The sequence below is a fragment of the Xiphias gladius genome, chromosome 21, assembly GCF_016859285.1.
Source record: "Xiphias gladius isolate SHS-SW01 ecotype Sanya breed wild chromosome 21, ASM1685928v1, whole genome shotgun sequence".
NCBI classification, from domain to species: domain Eukaryota; kingdom Metazoa; phylum Chordata; class Actinopteri; order Istiophoriformes; family Xiphiidae; genus Xiphias; species Xiphias gladius.
Window position 1 is genome coordinate 7,635,301 of NC_053420.1, and position 22,082 is coordinate 7,657,382.

General features: G+C 40.7%; 1 protein-coding gene across 3 annotated transcripts in view; it reads right to left on the reverse strand.

Moving 5' to 3' along the window:
- Positions 1 to 418: 418 nt before the first annotated feature.
- The window catches only part of ephb2b (eph receptor B2b), a 117,685-nt gene continuing 96,021 nt past the window's right edge, over positions 419 to 22,082 (reverse strand). Inside the window, exons 6-16 of one of the 3 annotated variants that reach the window (XM_040115513.1) lie at positions 16,355 to 16,479; positions 14,789 to 14,951; positions 12,757 to 12,865; positions 11,133 to 11,197; positions 9,667 to 9,780; positions 9,254 to 9,501; positions 5,712 to 5,927; positions 5,107 to 5,256; positions 3,135 to 3,328; positions 2,112 to 2,267; positions 419 to 1,001 (exon numbers count right to left, since the gene is read on the reverse strand). In XM_040115513.1, coding sequence (XP_039971447.1) covers positions 893 to 1,001; positions 2,112 to 2,267; positions 3,135 to 3,328; positions 5,107 to 5,256; positions 5,712 to 5,927; positions 9,254 to 9,501; positions 9,667 to 9,780; positions 11,133 to 11,197; positions 12,757 to 12,865; positions 14,789 to 14,951; positions 16,355 to 16,479 — 1,649 coding nt within the window. In that variant the 3' untranslated portion in view covers positions 419 to 892. Of the gene's footprint in view, positions 1,002 to 2,111; positions 2,268 to 3,134; positions 3,329 to 5,106; positions 5,257 to 5,711; positions 5,928 to 9,253; positions 9,502 to 9,666; positions 9,790 to 11,132; positions 11,198 to 12,756; positions 12,866 to 14,788; positions 14,952 to 16,354; positions 16,480 to 21,905; positions 21,996 to 22,082 lie in introns of those variants that run through there. The other 2 variants (XM_040115512.1, XM_040115514.1) reach the window with 2 other exon arrangements.

A 22,082-nucleotide genomic window follows, 5' to 3' on the forward strand; every position in this document is an offset into this window, starting at 1 on the left:
AAAATTTCACACAATATAGAAAATTACTTGCAATGAGAAAAAATGTTTTTTTTTTCTTGTTTTTTTCTTTTTCTTGAGTGTTGATTTCACCGTGTGAATTGTCAGTCTGAATGAATGCGGTTTTGACATCAGTCTATGTCAAAAGTTGTCCATTTCATGGTTTGTTTGTTTTTTTTCATTTTTTTTCTCTCTTGGGGAAACAGCTGGAAGTGCACGTTGGGTCCCTCAGTCTCCTCTGCAGTTTTTTGCCTTTCAGAAGGCCACAGAGAACTCTGTTTCCTCATGATGTCCAAAAATTAAAACATCAACGACAATATCCACACCTTGTTGAGGATGGCCTCATCTCCTCAGCTCTTCCTTGTTTTTTTTTTTTTTTTTGCCCTTTTAAAGGGTAGCGTTCCTACTCAGTTCATCTAGTATACAGCCTTATATCATCTATAAATTTAGATAAACTCCTTGCCTTTTCTCGTTTTTTCTCTTTTTTTTTCTTTAAAAAAAATCTTTACAAAATTATCAGAACAAACAAACCAAAACAATAAATGTTCAACATCAAATGAAAATTGGTGGAAGATTGAAAAATGCGTTGCTGGTCACTCCTAACCTCCCATGTTTCTGGCTCCAGAGGTGGTTTGGCTGTAGGCCCTCTGATGCCTCATCACATGGATTTTTGTTTGCACAACTCTCCACAGCTAACCCCGAGGATGGAGAGAAAGTCAGGGTGAGGGGATAAGAGGAGGAGAGAGGGAAGTGGGTAGGGGAACGGGGGATGAATGGTAGTCTGGCGGTAAGACCAGACACACTGTCACGCGAAAAAAAACATCCACTCCATCCTCCGCACCCCGAGCCCTGCATCCCAACCACCTTTTTCTCCCCTCTGCTCTGCTCGGAAGGGTCAAACCTCCACTGACTGGATCTGGTTCATCTGTGCCCGCATCATCTGGACACTGTTGAGAATCTTCTTTTGATGGCCTGCTAACGTCACGCCAACCCTCAGAATGTCACTGTGATGAGAGACAGAAGCAGATGTCAGGCTGATGTTACCACACACTATAAACAGTTTATCTATCTATCCATCTGTCTGTTTATCTAATTTTCTATCAGAAGGTATTGGAGAGAAAAAAAGTTGATACAACATAATGAAAACAAAACATAATATAATATTATATATGGAGGACTGACAAGAAGGACAGCAGAAAACAGCAGAAATAATATCTGAAACATTGCCATTTTTGCTGAGAAACAGCTGCGTGTTCAGCCATCTTTGAGGCCAGGAAGCTTATATAATCACAGAAAGATGTTTGAAAGCCAATTTAGTGTATTTTCTTTGACTGACAAACTTCGTGACTGATGTGGTGAAACCCCACCCATCTCATACCGCCAAACAAACGCTACGAATGACAAATTCACATCTCTTTGTCTGTCGTAGACACAACATTCATTGCAGAGGTCATATGTTATATAAAATGCCAAAATAAATAACAAGTTCCGCTTTGTGTCAAGACAGTGACATCAGCTTCAAACATCATTTTTTACTCACTGTTTGTTGAACAGTTTCTTATCCCTAAAATAATGTAGCTCCTCTCTCCTAATGCTTAAGCTCAACAGTAATCACTCTTATTGAATTACACATTACCATCGGTTTTGTTCAAAGAATAGATGCTCAACATCTCTGTGGGTTCAACTCGGGCTTGTGATGCTTTTATCCATAGACAGGAAATGATTTTTATCTGTTTCTCCACAGGTGGCATTCTTAAGATGATTAAATCTTGTGTTTCGTGATGATTTCTCTCCCCCTATTTAGGCTAACCAACCCCATATTCCGATGTTGGCTTTTGCTTTAACCGAGGTCAAGGAGAGGCCTGCTGAACACATGGCAGAGAATAAAGGGCACCATTATGGGTTTGAGCTATTGTGCCCACTGTTCAGACTTGCAACTAAAATATTATGATCTGCTAATTACATGCAGAGCAGCTAGTTTCTTTTATAACTGGCCAGAGGCAGAGTCTGGTGCTCCGTCAGGTTTTAAGAATACAAGAGCTGTAGTAAATCCGCCACTTGCGATCTTTTAACTCTTGCTTATCAGATCCAGAACAGCAGGAATCATCACTTACTCCATGGTCATCTGGGACACGACATCAAATGTAGTAAAGTCAGCACTGGCAAAGTTGTCCTTGTACTGGCCCATCTTGATGGCATCCAGCCACTCGTCCACAGTGCTGAAGCTGGAGAAGTCAGGGATGCTGCGGTCCAGGAGAGGGAGATGAACACTGAAGGGGACACAAGCAGAAGCCGTAAAGAATAATAATAATAGAAAGTGGCAGTTCTAGCATAACAATCCAAACAACCTACGTATGATTCAAACATTAATTATTACATTACATTTTCAAAAGACTAGACAGAATTTAGAGAATCCCACCGGCCTTATCCGTGAACCAATATTTTCCAAACTGATTTTTCATAAAGTATATTTTCCAAATGAAGTGATAGGCTTCAGGGAGCCAATATATCCACTCAGCGTCTGTGGAAAATCTGGCCCTCGGTCCTGAACTCCACCACAAATGAAAGTACAGACGGGGATAATGGAAATCAGTAAACCCTGGCTCTCAAAGGAAACTAACACCCAGAGCAGAAATGCTTCAAAATGTTTTGTTTCGTAAATTGCACAATTGCTCTAATCCAGGATTCGCCTGAAGCATTGGTGGGAAAGATTTGATCTATCAAACCAAAAGGCTTTAATTTACATAACCACTTGGCGCCAAGAGAAACAAGAGACACTGTGTTTGGCAAAATTGAACTCTGCCACGGATGACACTGTCGCAGGGGCCATGAATTTCCTGTTAGGAAGAGGAAGGACTTTACATACGGAGTCACTCAGATTTATTATATATTCTAGCTATTATCCACATCAGTGTGAAATTATGCTAAAACCGGCGGCCTGTCTTGTGGGATGCCTTCAGATAAAACACACATCCAGATGTCAACCAGAGTGAATGACAGAGCAAGAAAAAGAGAAGAAAACTCATTTAGCACCAGACAACACCATGTGTTATGACTATGGGTGTTAGTGACGATGCAAACACAAGTAAATCACATAGATCTAATAGAATTTGATCAACGGTCTTCCTGCCACTCACCCTGAAGATAACGGAGTCATGGCCTTTAGCGTGTTGGGATTGCGGATCATCTTGTCGAGATTGTTGACGATCTGACTAAACTTGGGCCGATTGTTGCGGTCTTTCTGCCAGCAGTCCAACATGAGCTGGTGAAGCGCGCTGGGGCAGTCCATGGGTGGGGGCAGTCGGTAATCCTGCTCTATGGCATTGATAACCTGCAGGGGGAGACACAGATCTCTAAGGGTTGCTATGAGGCTCTACAAAGAGGAGGTGGATTGATGGTAAAAAGGGGAACATACAATCCAGTGGGGGAAGAAGTACTCAGATCCTTCACTTGAGTAAAAATGTGCCAAGTACATTACAAGTAAACATCCTGCATTCAAAGGTCCAGAAGTATTTGCAACAAAATGTACATATCAAACGTAAAAAATAACAGTTCTGCAGAGTTCTGGCCCCTGTGTTCTTTAAGCTTTTTGTGAAATACTGAATAGTTTATTACAATGCACCCATATGAAATGTTTAGAGGGTAAACAACTCTTTGGTGGAACTGCTACTTACTCACAGACATCATAAACTTGACAAGAGGCCCGTAAGTAGACACCGCTTTTTTGTACGAGATCACAAACCAGTGGTTTAATCTTTCACAGTGTAGTGTTTTCAAAAATTCATCACATTTTTAACGTAAAATCTTAATCTGAAAAGTTACTAGTAACAGTAGCTGTCGCATAAATGCAGTTGAGTAAAAAGCACAAAATACCCCAATAAATTGTGTTGGAGAAGAAGTGTAAAGTAGCATAAAAATGGAAATACACAAGTATAGAACAAACACCTCAAAAGTGTACTTAGGTACAGTATTTGAGTAAATGTACTTAGTTACTTTCCACCACTGATATGATCCAACTGGAAAACATCGTCTCAGATTGTATAAATGTCATGAGTATAGAATAAAAAATACCCCCAATTTAAGTGACCTTCACAACAGTCTTGTCTAATATGAAGTAAATGTCGGCACTGATTCTCTCTCTTCTGTCTGTGCCTCTCACCATGTGGTGAAAACAACTGCTGGGGTCATCCCTGTGTGTTACTGGCTAAGAGTCACAAATGTTAAATAATAGTTATTACATACATACATATAAATGTATAAATATACATACTTGTGCACCAATCACCGGATTACCTCTGCATGTGAAGAGTTGTTAAGCACCGGTTAAGTCATTAAGAACATAAACCTTATTCCACCAAGTTCACATTTCCACTTGCACTCTGCCAGCGGTGACCTCATCTCAAGTATTTAATGCTCTCTCTCTACGAAGCCGCCCTAAAGATACCGCATGTCTGACTTGGGCCACGGATGTTGCTGGTCGGGGGGCACGCAGAGCTGATGCAAGGTTAACGGAGTGGAATAACCTGGAGGATACTTGTGGCAAGGATGCACAATCCCCTGCTCATTATCAGGGCCATTTAAGGAGCTCCATTCAGACCCAGATTAATCTCATTCATGAGACCTCCAAACGAGGACCCCGATGGAGCAGAAACACTATCTGAAGCTGCTAATAAGATAACCGTTGAGGTCCTCAGTCCCTCTTAGCACATTAGTGTTCTCACTTTCAATTTGAAACTATTTTCATTATCTCTCTCCCCATAATTTGCTCTCTCCTCTGCTACCCAGAGGGAGATAGGAAATGGAGGCTCCAGTCAAGAGCAGAAATTGTCCGCTGAGCTTTGCTGTGCATTTCAAATGATCTGATTATGTCTCTGTGGTGACAGTGGGGGTATTTTCATATAAAACCCATGTGTGAAACCCGCTGTTTAGCTGAGGGAAAGCAGAAACAATGAAAAAATGTATCCCTGAGGAGTCTGAGGCTTTAATGAAACTCAGGAGGAAAGAAATGTGTGCATGTAGTGAGGCACTGTCTAAAAAATGTTTGTGGAGTTTGACTGAAGAATAAACACACACATTTTTAAAACCTCTACAGGCAAGTGAAATACATACATCTTGATTGGTCATGTCCCAGTAAGGCCTCTCTCCGTAGGACATGACTTCCCACATGACGATCCCGTAGCTCCACACATCGCTAGCAGAAGTGAACTTCCTGTACTGGATAGCTTCAGGTGCAGTCCATCGGATAGGGATCTTCCCACCCTGCAAACACAAAGGCCACAACCTCAGCGAGGAAAGCAAGAGCGAAACCCGACCGTCACAGTGTCCTGGCTCCGGAGAGAGACACTGTTCAGCGTAACTATGCTGACGGTAATCCAAACTAGGAGGTGGATATAATAAAACCCTTGGGAGAAAAGTATGGTACATGAATGACTAGAAGAGGAGGAGGGGAAGAACAGGTGAAGGGGAGATGTTTGTCTCGATAGGGAGAGCGGTGAGGTAGTGCAATGTACTGTGTACCATCAGACTGGATTAAATAAAACCCTCTGGCAGCCCCAGATGAATGGTATTAAGAAATCAGAGCAGTTCAGATAGTGTCAGACCACAAAATAATATTCATTAAACTTATTTTAGAAGACTGTTTGACCCAGGTTTAGGGAGTTTGTGTGTCTCATTTTAATGTTGTGAGGGGAAAGTAAGACTTAAATATTTCTTACCAAAGCACTAGTGTAGGTAGGGTCTGATGTATCATCCTCCAGGAAGCGCGAGAGACCGAAGTCTGACACCTTGCACACAAGGTTACTGTTGACCAGGATGTTTCGGGCAGCAAGGTCACGGTGCACATAGTTCATGTCGGCAAGGTACTTCATGCCTGAGGCGATGCCGCGTAGCATACCAACAAGCTGGATCACAGTAAACTGGCCATCGTTTTGCTGTAAAAAAGACATTGTGTTACCTGTTACCTTAAAACATGCAGTGGATCACAAGGAGGAGGTGCTACTAGTAATTCTGGGTTGCCTCACAATATGTGTAAATAATCAGACAATCAGAATGCTGATTGCTGAAGATGCAAAAAGATAGTGAATGTGAGAACCAAACTCCCTGTCAAATGTCCAAGTTTTTTTTTGTCTGGTAAGAACCTCGCCCTGCCTTGCCTTGACCTTCTTTTTCTGACAGTATTCCTATACCTCTTTGTTAGTGCGCTGCATCGTGTTAAGATCCAAAAAAGCCTGGGGCTGAGGCACTGAAAGCTAAGGGGCTTTATAAAATATCAAAACGGTTTTTTGTTTCACTCAATAAAATTTTATGTGATTTTCTCTCTTGTAATGATTCGTTTAGAACTCGTCATCCATGCACCCTATACTAACGACAACATATTAGCGTATTACAAATGGATTCACACTTAAATCCTTTTAGTCAAATTATAATTATTTCATTTCGACAGATCCTCTCGGAACCTGTATGTGGTTAATGTAAAAAAGTTATGTTGAAGTATTAGTTTCTCTGAAAAGCCCTGAAGGATACTGACAACAAGGTTTGGGTTGGTCTCAACTGGCCTCAGCCAGGCTAGGCAGGCCTAAGCTGGGACTGGCTGGCTGTCTACAGCTGTTCCCCTCCACGGTTTGGTGAGGGCTTTACCCCATGCATGGGGAGCGTCTGGAGCAGTGGTGCAGCTGTGCCTCCAACTGCGCACACCTGCACTCTCCCCACCACCCACCACGACGCCTGGAGAACAGAAGATTCCAGAGAATGGATCATGGCAGCTCGGGGGCCGGGTGTGGACAGACGGGAAAGCTAAGAGAGGGAATTAGTAGGGCAAGCGAGCGGGGCCCCGAGCACAGCCATATTAACAGTCTGCATGACCGCTCCAATAGCCTATTTTTCTTTGAAACATTTTGCTGCTCATTAGCCAAGCGGATGCTTCTCCTCACGTCAAGCTGCTCCTCCTCGTGTACCATAGCAATTAAGCAGAATGCATTATTCATGAAACCTCTCTCTCAAATACATATTGCCACTGAGCACTGTGTTTGCATATACTTTAATTGGAAAGATTCCTCCAAAGTCTTTGGGGTCAGGTTAGCTGAAAGAAATAACCACAAATTTGTAGAACTGTGTGAATCAAGGTCTAGTGTTATTTGTATGAAAACAATGTTTTATATCAAATACTGACTCACATTCTCTTTATTTTCTCAGGTTCTAGTTGGCTCCAGGTAAGAACCCAGCTCTGATCAATTTATGCTCCCTGTTCCTGCTCTCTCTACCCTGCAGATTTTTCTGCAGGAGGCAGCGGGGGAGACAATCCTTCAGCAGGCAGCTCACTATAGACTGCGGAGACCATTTTAAACAACCACCCACCAATCATCTCAGAGAAGACACAAACCATGTTCAGAGGCTTTGACACTGTCAGCAATTGTTGTCATAAACTGTCACCGTGAGGTGCTGCAGAGGTCCCCTGTTGTTTTGAATACAATGTGCTGTCAAATATGTTTAGCAAACATCTACATATACACAAACACCCTTCACTGCAAGATCAAATTCCAAAAAGAGCTGATGCTTTGTGTCTCGGAGGTCGGAGGCTGAATGCAAATAAAGACTCTGAACCCAGTCTGAACAGTATGCTGACAGGAGCTTGCATGTGTATTTCTCGGGATGGTTTTGATGTAGTCTTTCAGTTGGATGCTTAAACTGACTATCAAGGAGGGTTATAGAGTTTGTCTTAGAATTTATACTGCTGTTGAATTCTTCAATTACAGTAATCTGCATGACATTAAAGGGGTCTTATTAATTGTATATATAATTTACTGTATATTCTAGACATCTGTATCCACAAAAAAACAGAATAACATCCCTTTTTTTATTTCACGAAAGGATAGGGCTTAAAGTAATTAATGTAGTGTACTCACACTGGCAAACTTTGTGTCGCATTAAATAGAGAGTTCCCATTACATCGATTGAAGTTTATCTAAAAATACACCTTTTTTTTTGCAAAGATCACACATCCACAACTTCCATAAATCAGAGCCCCTTTTCTGCTCAATCCAAAACTGGTGGATGAAAGCCTACAAAAAAAGCCATATTAGCCCAAAAGATTTGTTTTCATTCCACTAACATCCCAAGACAGATGGTGAAGGGCTGTGTGACATCTCATCTCATAGCCAGCTTCATTTTTAAAATTCTGACATCTCATTTTAAGTCTTGCAAAGTATTTGAATTATTTATGCTGGTCGTAAATGGGGGAGCATGGCCGGTTCTCTGTAATATCCTTCTCTGGTTAGATTATGAACATCAAAAATCCCATGAACTTGTGAACGCTGCGTGTTTCTTGTCAGGGAGTCGGGGAAAAATTAGTGCGTGATTCCTACATTCATCCATAGACATCACTGCATAAAAGGCAGTGGAGTAAGTGTGGAGTGAATCCAAAACAAAAACAAGGGAAACATCAAAAGAGAAACACAAGTCCTGGACTCTAACTAGCAAGACCTTGGTACTCGTTGGCTCATTGTAGAGATTGACGGTGAAAATATGAAAGAGAAAAACACAACACAAATCAATACTAGGGGTAACCAGATATTCCGTGTCTGCTAATTGTGGAGCACGATCGCATAGAGATGAGAACACCTCTGAGGAACTGTTGATTGACACTATTCTAACGGGAGAGATTCTGTGAATAATAATATTTACTTGAAGATTACAGCGCATGAGTATACAAACCATGTCAAATGATTGGACTAATATGTGTGCACATGCGAGAGAGCGTGTGTGTTTATGTGCAACAAGGATTTGAATCCTTGTTTGCCAAGTGTCTGAATAAGCCAAGCTACGTAATCCTAGGGCCGAATGATTGATCTTTTTTGATATATAAATTGCAATTTGACGAAGTACAATCTGTTAAAATTTTAAGATCATCGGGTTAATTTTTTAGGCTTAATCACAATAAAAGCCCTGAATTGAGACCTCCAGGATTCAAAACAGTGAAGCAGCTTGTCCTGTCATAACACTAACATAATTTCTTAATAAATGAGACCTAAATGGTTTGTTTTTCTATAGAACACTGGGCAAGTCCTGGGAAGACAACCAAATTAACTTATTTACAGTAGCAGATTCTACTGAAGAAACCACGTAAGTTCTTGATTAATTTTTATTAAATCACATTTGCAGTATTGGTCATAAAAATCTCAATAAGATATTTTCCTGAAATCATTATTTTCTAGGTGAGAAACAGAAAAAACACAAATAATACAAAGATCTGGTTGCTTACTCTGAGGAAGGAGTCCAGAGATCCATTCTCCATGAACTCAGTGATGATCATGACAGGACTGCTCTTGGTGACCACGCCCTCCAGGTGAATGACGTTAGGATGGTCGAACTGCCCCATGATGCTGGCCTCACTCAGAAAGTCCCGCCTTTGCTTTTCTGTGTAGCCAGACTTCAGAGTTTTTATGGCCACAAACATTTCCCTTTTACCTGGGAGCTTTAGGTTGCCACTGCACACCTCCCCAAACTCTCCTGTGAAGAGGTTAAAAAAGAAAAAGTTTCATTGAAATCAGAGCAATAAAAGTAACTAAAAGTAAGAAGCTTTCCTGCACCCACTTGTATTTAGAAGTCAACTAACAGCCGAGCTATTTTACAGTGTTGTATTCCATCCACGTTTCAGTCAAATTTTTCCATTACCTGCACCAATGACCTGTTCAATCTTCACGCAGGATATATCAATCTCCTTGGCGAACTCCCTCACAGCCTCATTTGGGTCCTCATATGTGAACGGATCAATATAAATCTTCATTCCTGGAGTCACTTGGAAAAAAGGAAAGAGCCTCTATAATATCCGATTGTTGTGGTCATGCTTACACTCCTACAGGCTTGACAGTCAAATGCATTCAGGCACAACACTTAACAATCAATTCACCGTGCATTCACACATTCCAGAGCAATTTGAAAGATGGAGGAAGTAGGGTAGTTACAAATGGTGGTTATGACTGGTGCCTCGTGGCCACTGTGTATAGCTATTCGGCCAGCAAGGACATGGTACCTCCAGTCCTCTTAGCTGTGATAAGGTGGGTTAATATATATATCATCTCCTGTGAGTCATAGTGCCATTAACACTCAGAAGAGAAACCTGGGCCCTATATCAGCATTGCCCAGCTCCACTCCAAGAAATAAATTGGCTGTCCTAAGCCCTGATGTCAGGTAAATTGGCTTAAGGTGGCCTTTAAGTGTTCAGAGACTTAAGTGTCCCGAGTTTCAAATCCGATTATTCGGCTCTCCCCTCCACATCGGGCTTGAGGCTATGTGAATGGATACCGAGCTCATGCCTGGGCTGCTGCAGAGCAAGAAGAGCATGCACACCGTGTCAAAACCTGGCACCCTACTCTGAAGAAACGTGCCGCAGAGATGAACAGATGGAGAGGATCTTCGCACAGCATGATCGGATTGTATTGAGAAAGGATTTATCTTTGTTAACATGAAAAGGATGAGGCAGTGTGGTAATTACACAAATAGACAAATTAAGATGGGGTCATAAACCTAAGATGGAAATAGATCTGTGATTTTTCCAATCAGGCCCGAGATAGATGGATTATCTTTAATATTTTAGACGGAGCCATGGTGAAATTACTTCTCAGCTCTTTCTCACCAGATTTATTTCTACATTACTGTCAGTTAAGCTATATACTACTGTACCGTATGAAGAAAGGAAATCATTGAGAAATGAAAGTCTTTAGAATTTTTAACAATGGCAAATGACATGTGCCATTAGTATGCTAATGGCCTTAATGTGAGTGAAGACTTACCTATTTCCAACACAATGAATTTAGTTAACAACGAAATGTGATGATGCAAAGAACACACACTCAAACACTTGTTTTGATGTGGTTAAATGCAGGCTCCAAATGATCAGAGTCAAACAACAGGAAGGATTACTCATAAGTGGTAGACAGGCAAATGAAGAATTGCTGTGCTTGTCTATAGCCAAGGACACAAGCATGCAAGGTGGTAGCCATGGAGACAGGTGTGTGAGGCAGCAGAGAACTGAATGATAGCCATGGAAATGACTGTGTGAGATGGTAGTCATGGAGACAGGTGTGCTTGGTGCTGAACCAGTGGTAAACGCAGGCAGAAAGGAGTGGTGTTTTACTCACTGTGGCCGCTGGTGTAGTGCTGCAGTTTGTCTGTGTATTCTGAATCAGCCCTATCAAAGCCACGCCTCCTGGGGAAAAGACAAAGAACTCTAGCTCTGGTTCATAGACAGGGAGCGGGGAGGGGCAGAGATAAAGATCAAATACCCTCAGGTCTACCTACACTGAAGATTCCACCCACTGAGATCACATGGAGAGCCAGGACTTTGTCGGTAGAGAAGCATTTGACTTTTTGCCACACTGGAAACGGTAGCCAGCCATGCAATCATATTGTCTTCCGTTCTCCTTTGCAATGCATTCCAGTTGGGCAGGTGTAACCAAACCACATTAAATACAGCTTCTTAGTCAATTTCATTATAAAATTCACAGATTTTGCTGCAGTGCCACATCAGTCCATGACCTCATGTTACCCTACATAAATCTGATCCCAAAGAGTTCCACACAGTGACTTCTACATATTTTGAATATGAGAAAAAGAGAAGACCAATATTGGATCAGGCATAAGTATCAGCAGGTACCCTGAGTTGAGGTATTGTAATATTTATCAAGAGAGAAAAATATGTATTGATGCATCCCTATAGTCATGCAAAATGATTTAAAACCAATCTAATTAAATAATACTTTCAAAACCAGAATCGCACCAGAACATATATGTGTGAAATTTATTACAATATTTAACAGAGAACAACCTGGGGAAACAATACACAAATAAAGAATTGATATCCATCAATTTATTACTTATATCTCAAAACAAATGTGTATGACTTTGGCTATATGAGGCAAGGCAAATCAAATTTACATACATACAAATTTGCCATATTGACCTTTTTCAAAGTAATTTTACACTTTTTAGTTTTTATTTAATACTAGATTCACCATACTATGTTTTTTGACTTCCCTACAATATTGTGCTGCTTGGCAGTTTTAATTGGCCAGCAGCTTGGCAAAGACATATTAAAATATCTTTTTAAGTTCTGTGATAGGGCCACCACAGTATATTAGAACCTTTTTATTTCTTTGACTGTCCTACCGTTCTCACAATTCTCAATCACACAGCCTCATGTTCTGTCCTGGCAATGTTCCCAAAATATCCCACAATGCACCACGCAACCTATGTCATTAACCTGTTATAATCCAAGATGGCAATATAGTGTGTGCAAAATAGTCTGTGTACCATCCAAGACTATTGTTGGAATCTACTAGCAGACTACTTACTCAGAAATTCATCTTGTTCATCCTTCCGTGAATCAAAAAAAACGTAGCGCTACGTGAGCTAAACATCGTAACATGAGTGGCCCCGGTGGGACCCAAAATCTTAAAGTTGGCAGTTATAAACAGTTGATAACCACTGAGCAGCAGCACCTACAGAACGTTGATAGCACAATTGACTATTGTATATTATCCCTGCGGCTGTAAGACTGGATTTCATTAAGAATGAATATCTTTGGTTCCAGATGGTTTTATCTCTACAACTTACAATTATTAAGTAAATAGACCTCATAAAACCTTTCTGAATAAAAACAACAACTAAAAAGGAAAGGTTTCCAGTTTGGGAGCTTGTGCACATAGTTTACTGGGGCCTGAACTTACAGGGAATTTTATAAAGACTGCAACAGGACTGACTCACCGGTTACAGACGATGATGATGACGACCACAGCAATGAGGAAAACCAATCCTGCTGCTGCCGATCCAATGATGAGAGGTAGCTTCTCCTGAATGCTGGTGTTGTATTCCTCTATAGAAAGGAGGAACACATACATAAACATAGTGCTAGGCATGCACACACACACACACACACGCAGAGTCACATGCTGAAACATATGGGCAAACATCTGAGCCACTGCATATGGAGGGAGCAATGGGTGACAGACAGACATACGGCTGGCTGAACCAATGAGCATCTTGGCATCTTGACTGGCTGCATGGACCTTTTTCCAAAGCACAATGAACATGCTTAAAATATGGACAAATCATCTGGCAGAAAGTGTGTGAAGTGACGAGAGAGAGCATGTTTGGGTGAGACCCAGACTGATCAGGCAGCCAAGAGCAGGAATCCAGCTACTGAATGGGGACACAGTGGCAGAGCCAGATCCTTCTCTTGAGCACTCCAAATGACACACAACTTCACAACTGTAGCCAGATACACAGGTTAGTGAGTTCCCCAGTGTTTTACCGGCTTTTGGATAGCATACATATTGTATTTTATATGGTAGAACCCCTCTTGGTAAAACTGTATTGTAACCTTATCTATTATCTAATAAAGGTCCATAATACACTATAATGTAGTTACGACTATGTTTTATTATACTATCTTTCATTTTGGTTTTATACTAGCCTCCACTAATGGGTGCCCACAGGAGGAGTTATAGTTGTTGAAAAATACATTAATAAACACTTATAGATAACGACATTACAGTGTGTTAATAATCATTTATGAAATGTCTATACAGTGCTTATAAATGCTAAATGGGGTTGTGGGGCTCATTGGAGAAATCTGCTAGACTTTTGGGCCCTGATGTCACGCTGCTGAGAACAGCTGGTTTGTTATGCCCCTTTACATTTGTACTTTTAATCACCCTTAAGTGTACATCAGGCATGGGTTTTGGCAACATTGGTCGGTATTAAAAGAAAAATCAGGGAATTTATCAGTGTTTCTATTTTGAAAATTGATTAAAACTGGTTTTACAAATCTGTAATAAAAAGTAGGTAATGATCAGATTTTAAAAATTAAAGAAAAATATATAAAAAAATTATAGTGCAAACACTGTAGTTGGACCATTTTTTTAACTTTCTGCTCACTATTCCCTTCACTTCTGGCTACCAGAAGTGGGTACATTGTTTACTTTAAACTATGATAATCAGTTTCTTCTGGCAACAAACAATAGCTTTTCTGTGCATGGGGACGTAAAATCCAAGTGAAAATCACTTTGAAGGGATCTTCCTTGTTTAAGAAACAAACAAAAAAAAAGGGGGTGGGGGTATTTTTTGTTGAAAAACTGACAAAAATGTGCCCGATATATCCTCAGTTTAGTCAGTATTTACAGTTATGTGTCAGTTCGACGTATCTTAAGTGCTGGGATATGTGCGTGTGGCAGCATCGAGATTGTTTGTACGAGAGTTCAGGCTAATGATGGCCCTGGGCACTGCAGGCTGAAGGAAATGAGATGTTCAGAGGGGAAAACCCAGGCCTTGGCTCTAACATTAACCTACATGACTGATGTTTACTGAATGTTCCTTCTTCTCTGAGTCGTGTCATTGTACAAAGATAAGACATCTTTGACCTCATCCTTGACTTAAAGGCTTATGGTGGCAAACGGCAAAAACATGTCTCTGGCAAAAAGGTTGTTTGAATGGAGATTTGTTTACCACATAAAAGAGAGAATTCTTGAACATTTAAACAGGAATAATGGAATAATTATATGAGCATAATTTGAGGGATGTTTCCAAATACTGAAAAAGACATGCCACAGATATGAATATGATTTCAAGCCACACTAATCTGGTTTTGGACTACTTGCATTGTTTACTCCACAACACGATTCCCTTTCATTTCTGCAGCTGTCTGAATCCATACTATACTACATGGTGTGTCAATAGGCCGTGCATGCTAGGTGATAACAGCTTTGCGTGCTTTGGTGAACACTGGCTGAATTCTCACCCTCAGTCATGGTCTGGAAGTACAGTTTGCCACTGTAGCGTCCAAACCCAGCGACGGTGCGGGCCCGGACCTGGAACACATAGATGCTTCCTGGCTTGAGGCCACGGATGACCACTGTGTTGGTCTGGCTCCTGATAGTGGTAGAGTTGTATTCTGATTGGTCCTAAGAGAGGAAAAACAACATGTTAAATTTGTGCACATTTAGTAATTACAGTCCAATTGCACAGGCTAACAATTATGAAATGCCACATGAATAAATTACATACTGGGTTAAGATCTAGGACAAGTGATACAACAGTGTCAGTAAGCACAGCACTGACTTCTAGTAAATGATTCTAAGACCTCAAAAGATGCCAAAAATAAATCAACAAAAGCTTAAGAGTTTTTGATTTTGACAATGGGATGTGATTTGTTTTCTACTTTGATGGAAAAGCTGGAATTATTTAGATATAATAAAGAGCTATTTACAGGCAAATAATGTTGTAAATGTCTTGTTTACCAAGCACAAAATGCACCAAACAGCATGTACAGTTTAAACATTATATTTGAACCTTGTTTTCTTATTAATCTTGGTTTACCTGAAATATCAGGAGCAGAGACAGTCATCTCTTTACTTATTTTTGCACATCTAAAGTAACCACAATAGAACTAATCTGAATAATTGGTAAGCACAAATGCGTAAAGTTTGATAAAGCAGCAGGACTCAAAGAGACATTCATCCACCAGCTGCAGTTAAGAAGGTACATTTGGTGGCAGTTTCAGGTCAGGCGGCTTTTCTGAGCCGTGCCTTCTGATGATCAGAGCTGTGTTTCACTGCCATACTCCTCCTCTCCAGAATGCTGACAGGTCTGAGAGCAGAGACTGAGACTCTTTTAGCTGCTCCCTTCAACCCACTGCTCAGTGCACACTTCTGAGCCACAGCAGGGGCCGGGACAATTGTTTTGACAGCTCTCTCCAGCAGTGTCAGTAAAGGGAATTATATTCAAAAGTGGAACGGCTCAGCACGTAGACAAAAGCTCAACGAATGCCGTGTATACGTGCGTGTGCACGCGTGTACATGTGTGTTATTTGTGTCTGTATGCCTGCGACTGGTTGCATGCATTTAAGTGATCACTGTGCTTGAACCAACACACATTTGTGACTGGAGTTTTCTTGTGAGAAAGTATGCTTATTCGGAGAAGCTTGCCCCTCGAATACTATTTTTACAACAGTCAGCACACCATTGTTTCAACCACAAGTCCGTGCGCATCAATCCCTTGTGGCCCTACTGCAGGGTTGAGCGTGGTTTCCTTTCCCAGTGACTGACCGTGATTGTAATTGAAAGAGAATGAGCATAAGTTCTAAGCAATGTTCAGCAGCTCTGTCTACATGCCTCCCATGATGTGCTGTTATACAAACAAGTGTGAGGAGATATTTTGAATTTAAATGTCCAGCTAAACAAAAGAGTCAGATTTTAACATCAGCACATGATTTAATTAGCTGAATAGGGAGGAAGGGAAATGGAACTTATGTTTATATGGATTAGTGAAGGCTTGGAGGAAGAATATGTTACTGCATCAATGGCACCTTTTCATAATACTGTAGTTCATAGTCCAGGATGACTCCATTAGGCTGGTCAGGCTGGGACCAAGAGAGCGTGATGCTGTCCACAGTACGACTGACTTGGTGCATTATAGATACAGTGGATGGAGCTGTGAAGAGACAAAGACAGTGTGTTAAGGATGAGGCGAATCAATCAGCACCAACTTCACAGTCACGCACAAAGAATTTTACAGCGTCTTTAATCTCACAGCCAAACACCGGGTTCTACAAAGGTGTAATATGTAATGCCATAAAATGTATGTTATATACTGCAGTCTGCTTTTAGAGAGTCTCACAGCTATATATGCATTGCAGGCTGGCAAGTCACAACAGGGGCTAAACCACATAAGCAGCCTCATGGGACTTCCCAGCATCGACTGTGATTTCCATGTGATTAATTTGTGCTTGTCATACTGCTGATAGCAGCTTCTGCAAATAAATCATTTTAAAATCAACAGACCACCACATATTACATGTATTAAGTGCATTTTGTCAGGCACATAAGCTAAACAAACAAAAAGTGTGAATTAAAATGACACAAATACACATTTTTTCTCTTTTTTGAGAAGCTTCTTTGTCCTCTACATTCTAATTTAATTTAGTTTATGGTTTTCCTTGCTTCAAATTGCATGTGTTTCAAATTACTGCCAGTATTGTGTGCTGTATGGTCTGCCAACAAAATGATTACTTCATCATTCTTATTTATTTCCCCAAGTGACATTTTCTATGACTTTTTCTTTCGTTTTGAAAATTATGTAAACTATACTATACATTATAAGGTTTAACGAGGCACCTGCTGAACCGCAACCTTTTAAATACAAAAAAAACAGATGGATCTACAATAAACTTTTTTCTGGCACATTTGCCTGTTTGCCTTCTAGACTGGACTTAATTAGTAAGATACTTTTTTGCAGCTCATTATTAATATTTGAAGTTTGCTGCATCCTAAACTGCACCACTAGCTCTTGCCAGCAACTGCAGTACCACATACTGATAAGGCAACTTCACAAAAAAAAAAAAAGCATAAAGGTGAGTAACTGTTGACCGTTATGGATTACCTTGCCAATTACCTTACCTTACAAGTTGATTTTTAAAGCACACTGAGATTAACAGAAACCAACCTCTCTCTCAAAGAAATAAGATTAAACTAAAAACAAATGATATGCATTGGAAGATTTGTCAGCTGTAACGTGAAGTATACATTATTTGTAAAATATTCAAAACCACAGGTATGTTCCTTAAACAGATCCATCTTACAAAGCCATTCAGTGCCAAAGAATTAGCTAGTTTTCTGTCATTTTTTGGGGAAACATTTGGTAATAGTATTCCACCACTTTATATGGGTCAACACTTTAGAATAGAAGAACAGAGTAGAATGCCTTAATTTGTCCTCACACGGCTGTACAATGACATTTATTGCTTTCCCTCAGTGACACCTACAATATATTACTTTATTAAAACAAGTGATCATATCTTGAAAATGTTTCTTCAAACTGTCACATTACTGAGGATGTTTTTTCTTTTTCTTTTGCATTGGAACAAGTAAAATAATTTCACCCCATTGCTAGATTTTATTCACGTACCTTTAAGCAAACACAATGTTAAAACTCCGTAATAGAAGAAAATGACTTGTTACATCATGGGTGGCCTACAAATGTCTCGCATAGCCCAGTGAGCTAAAACCTTTGTACATTCTTTTTAGCACAACCATAAGGTCAGCGGGGTGTGATCACTTCAAGTCCTCCAACAACCATTAAGATAAGTTCAGGGTGCCTTGGGTTAGTGTAAAGCTAAGAGAAGCTGAAGATAAAAAAAGCTCTGTCTAGGGAGCCTGGCAAGGCCTGCAGGCCTCTGTGTCTGAGCCTCTGTGTGTTTGAAAGGGTAGGGTGGGTTGGAGAGTCAGAGAGGGAGGGGTGCTGGGCAAGATTTATGGACACCAAGCCCAACGCTCATCCCCTACAGGCCCGTGCTGCACACACACGCAGTCCTCAGCCAGGGGCTCAGTGGCTCCCCTGAGTCCCAGCAATAAAGACAGAAGTCTCTCCACTGGCACGTGTTCTCTACGGAAGATCCACTGACTGGAAAACTACAACTGCAACACCTCTATAATATAAGATTCTGAGACAGCATGTTTGTGGTTTTTACATCTTCTACGTAACTTATCTACTTATGTGCAGTTCATGTAAAGATATGCTTACAAGTGAGTATCAGGTAAACACATCTTTGCGAATACTGTCCTAAAGCAAGGGAGAAAATATAGCGTGTAAGTGACCACTGTGACTTAGAGCCAATGATAAAAAGTCCCATTTATAACCGTTCTCATTCTCATCAGCTAATCAGCTAAGCCTTGCATGCCCCCTGACCCAAACAGAAGCCTCCATCTGAGGCAACAAATTATGGTGTCTCATATAAACTGTGATGGTCAAGGGGCTGAGTATGTCCTCATGTGCTGTTGCCAGCAGATAATAAATAGATGTTCTGTATTTCATCTCAGCAAAGCACTTACACCACGATGGCCTGTGACTCTCCAGCACACATACATCATGCCTCTTTCCTAGAGCCGGAGGTACAATAATATATACAGTATCCAGTCAGGACACCAGTCTCAGGAATCTCTTCCATCTCACTGTACTCGCTAGTTTGTTTGCAGTCACAAGACGACAGCCTAATAAGGCAAACAGTTACTCTAAGGGGAACTCACGAGTATCCCATTACGGATATACATATATTCAAGACTGCCACATGGCTTTTTCCTGCATAGCATTTCCATTAAACACACATCGCAGCCATGCCTAGTAACCTGATACAGGGCCAGAGTAACAAAGGCAGCTCATTTATTCATGTACAGAGGATGGACACATGCCAACATGAAAAAGCTGTTGGACGAGAACACTGTGGTTTTCTTCTGCTAAAGGACAACTTCCAGACAGCGGGGTGGCAGTCACCATGTCTGGGCTCAAGAGGCTGATAGAGGGTGGTGTATCAGAAATCAAACTGAGATTAAATTAAAGGAAGACGTTATTTTTAGTACAAAGTAAATACTTAGTAAAAAACAAAGTGTTGAAACCTATGCCTAGTAGAAAAAATAGCAATCCAGCTGTGTTGCATATTTCAAGTCAATTCAGTACAACCATTTCAAGCTAAGCTGACGTTCTACCAAGTGACTGTGGAATGTGGTGGTATGCCAAGTCGACATTTCATTGCAGTAAGGCCTACAGCACTGATCCACATATGAAAACCATTTTCATACATCTAATTTATGTACTCCAAATCTACAAGTCTCCATTGTACTCCAAATCTTCAAGTGTACCTAGACCCCCCCAACCCCCCAACTTAATCTATAATTTAAAAAGTTGAGTAAATACTTGGTTTTCATTGTGTCAACATCATTCACTGAGTTATGCCACTAAATACATGTTTTAGTTGTTTCAAGCCATTTTCTTTGTTGTTACAATAATTATTTTTAATTCATGTGGATTGCACTCCATTTAAGACCATTAGAAATTAAAAACAAAGATGTAGGAAAGTTTCCCAGTCTTTTATATACTGCAAGCCAACTCATCGCAAACTATGTCAAGTCAGATCAATTTCTTCAAAGTGGGTGAGCTCCACTTTCAGTGGATGCTTTATTTATAGGTTTTCTCAATGAATGCTCCATTCATGTTCTTAAAACTAATGAAGCAGTTATAATGACAAAGACAGGGATTGTAAGTTTATGTAATTAAATTAGATGGCTGAACTGGAAAGATAAATGGCCTTGATGAATGTGTCCCTAACAGGAGTATTTTATGAGTTTCCCACATCCTGCAGAGGAGTGAAAGAGCAGACAGAGGAGTCTCAACCATGAGGGGAGCTGATGATAATCACAGCAGATAAAATATCTTAATCTCCAGAACATTTTTTCATGTCCAAATCAAAGCTTGAAATGCATCAATGCTGATGATCATTAATGTTAAGGAGTTAAATTTCCCTGATGCAATTTACTGTGTTGGAGTTTACTTTCTGCACCACTTCAGTTTTGAACAGACTGTGTTTAAGTGTTTTGATCAAAAATATATCCAAGCCCGCAAATAGCTCAAAGATAATCAGAGAGGCAATCAAATTAAATAGTGAATATGCCGGGCCCTTGGGAGGGGTTCGATTGTAAGGTTGTATATCGCATTGCTTAATTGTAAGAGGATGGGAGGCAACAGCTGTTGTCAAGGAATTAGGTTTCAGACCCCACATTATTACTCAGCCTGGGATGTGATTTGAAAGACAGTGTGTTGGAGTCTATTCTACTATGAAGCTCTGGCCTTGGCTCAACAACACAGAATACAAAGAATATGTTTTGCTCAATATGTCTAACAGATATTTTACTTTTATGTTTGAACACCTAGTGACTTCCCTGATCAATTAAAGATAGAGTTTACACGGATATTTCCACTCATTTAAATCCAAGCCAATTTAATGGGGCGTGCTTTTGCTAATACACACAGACAAACAAGTGTGAGGCTTTCATGCATCCCATTAATTTATATCTCTGCTATCTTTATTTATACTACACTCTTTTGGTGGCCTTTTCCAATCTCTGTTGAACCATTTCCTTGCTTTGAATGCTTAATTCCTAAAGTTTGCCCCACATTAGTGAGCAAAGGACATGGTGGGCATTTTCATTAAGCAAGGCTGGTGAAGTAAGACCATTGCGTGTGGATGGCAGCAATGGGCACTGAGTCACGAGTCCCTTTGCCCAAAACACGATCCTTGGACAGACATCCAGTAGTGGAGGGCACTCCAGAACCTGAAGACACCTGCAGAAGCTGTTACATAGAGCTGTGTTTGGAAAAACAGCGGTGGAAAAAATCACAGCAATCAACATAATTGTTTTTATTACCTGTTGCTGACTTATTTTATTGACAGAGAGAGATAAAGCCACCTCATGATTTGATACGTTTTCCTCTGGCTCTGTCTGCAGCTTAGAAAAAAGAAAAAAAAACTCAAACATTTGCTGGCACATGAGTCATGCTTCTGAGAAAGTATATGTTTAGGGGCCTTTTATCTGCATCTTTCTAGCATCCCAGTGTGTCTACAACCATGTGGCTCTGATTTGATTAGATGTTCTGGTGCAGAGTGCAATGCTATGATTTGGGGAAGATGGGGGAGGTAGCGAGAACAGGTCAGGGCTCGTAAATCCCTTTTCCTTTTCATTGTAAAAATCAGTTTCCCCACAGTGCAATCTCTCCCAAAGGGCCTAAAACAGCTGGTCCTCTACCAGGCAGCCTCCCAAACAGGCTGCCACTGCCCCACTCTCTCCGACTGCCGTCCATTTATGAGCAGCGCATCAAGCCGTCTTAAAGGGAGAGGCCCATATTTGCATTTGCTTTTAGCACACTGGCAGCCTGCCCTGTTTCCCCAGCTGCAAAGGATTGTGGGTTTTACATCTATAAAGACTTTCCAGTGTAGTAAAGCTACAAAAGTGAGATTTCAGTTCATCAAGCTTTAAACCATCTGCCCTGGAAAAGATTGGGGACTATAATGCACTCATATACACACAATAAGCTAATTCTAAAATAGGCACTTCAGGGGCTTGAAGAGTTTTCAGATGCTTGCAGAGGTTAAGGTTTAAATCTAAGCCAGCCCAGCAAATCTGCAGAGAGGGGAGATACAACCCAGATAAGTATGTGTGGAGACAAAGCTGCAGAGGAAATGAGAGACAATTCTTCTGCAGCCAATA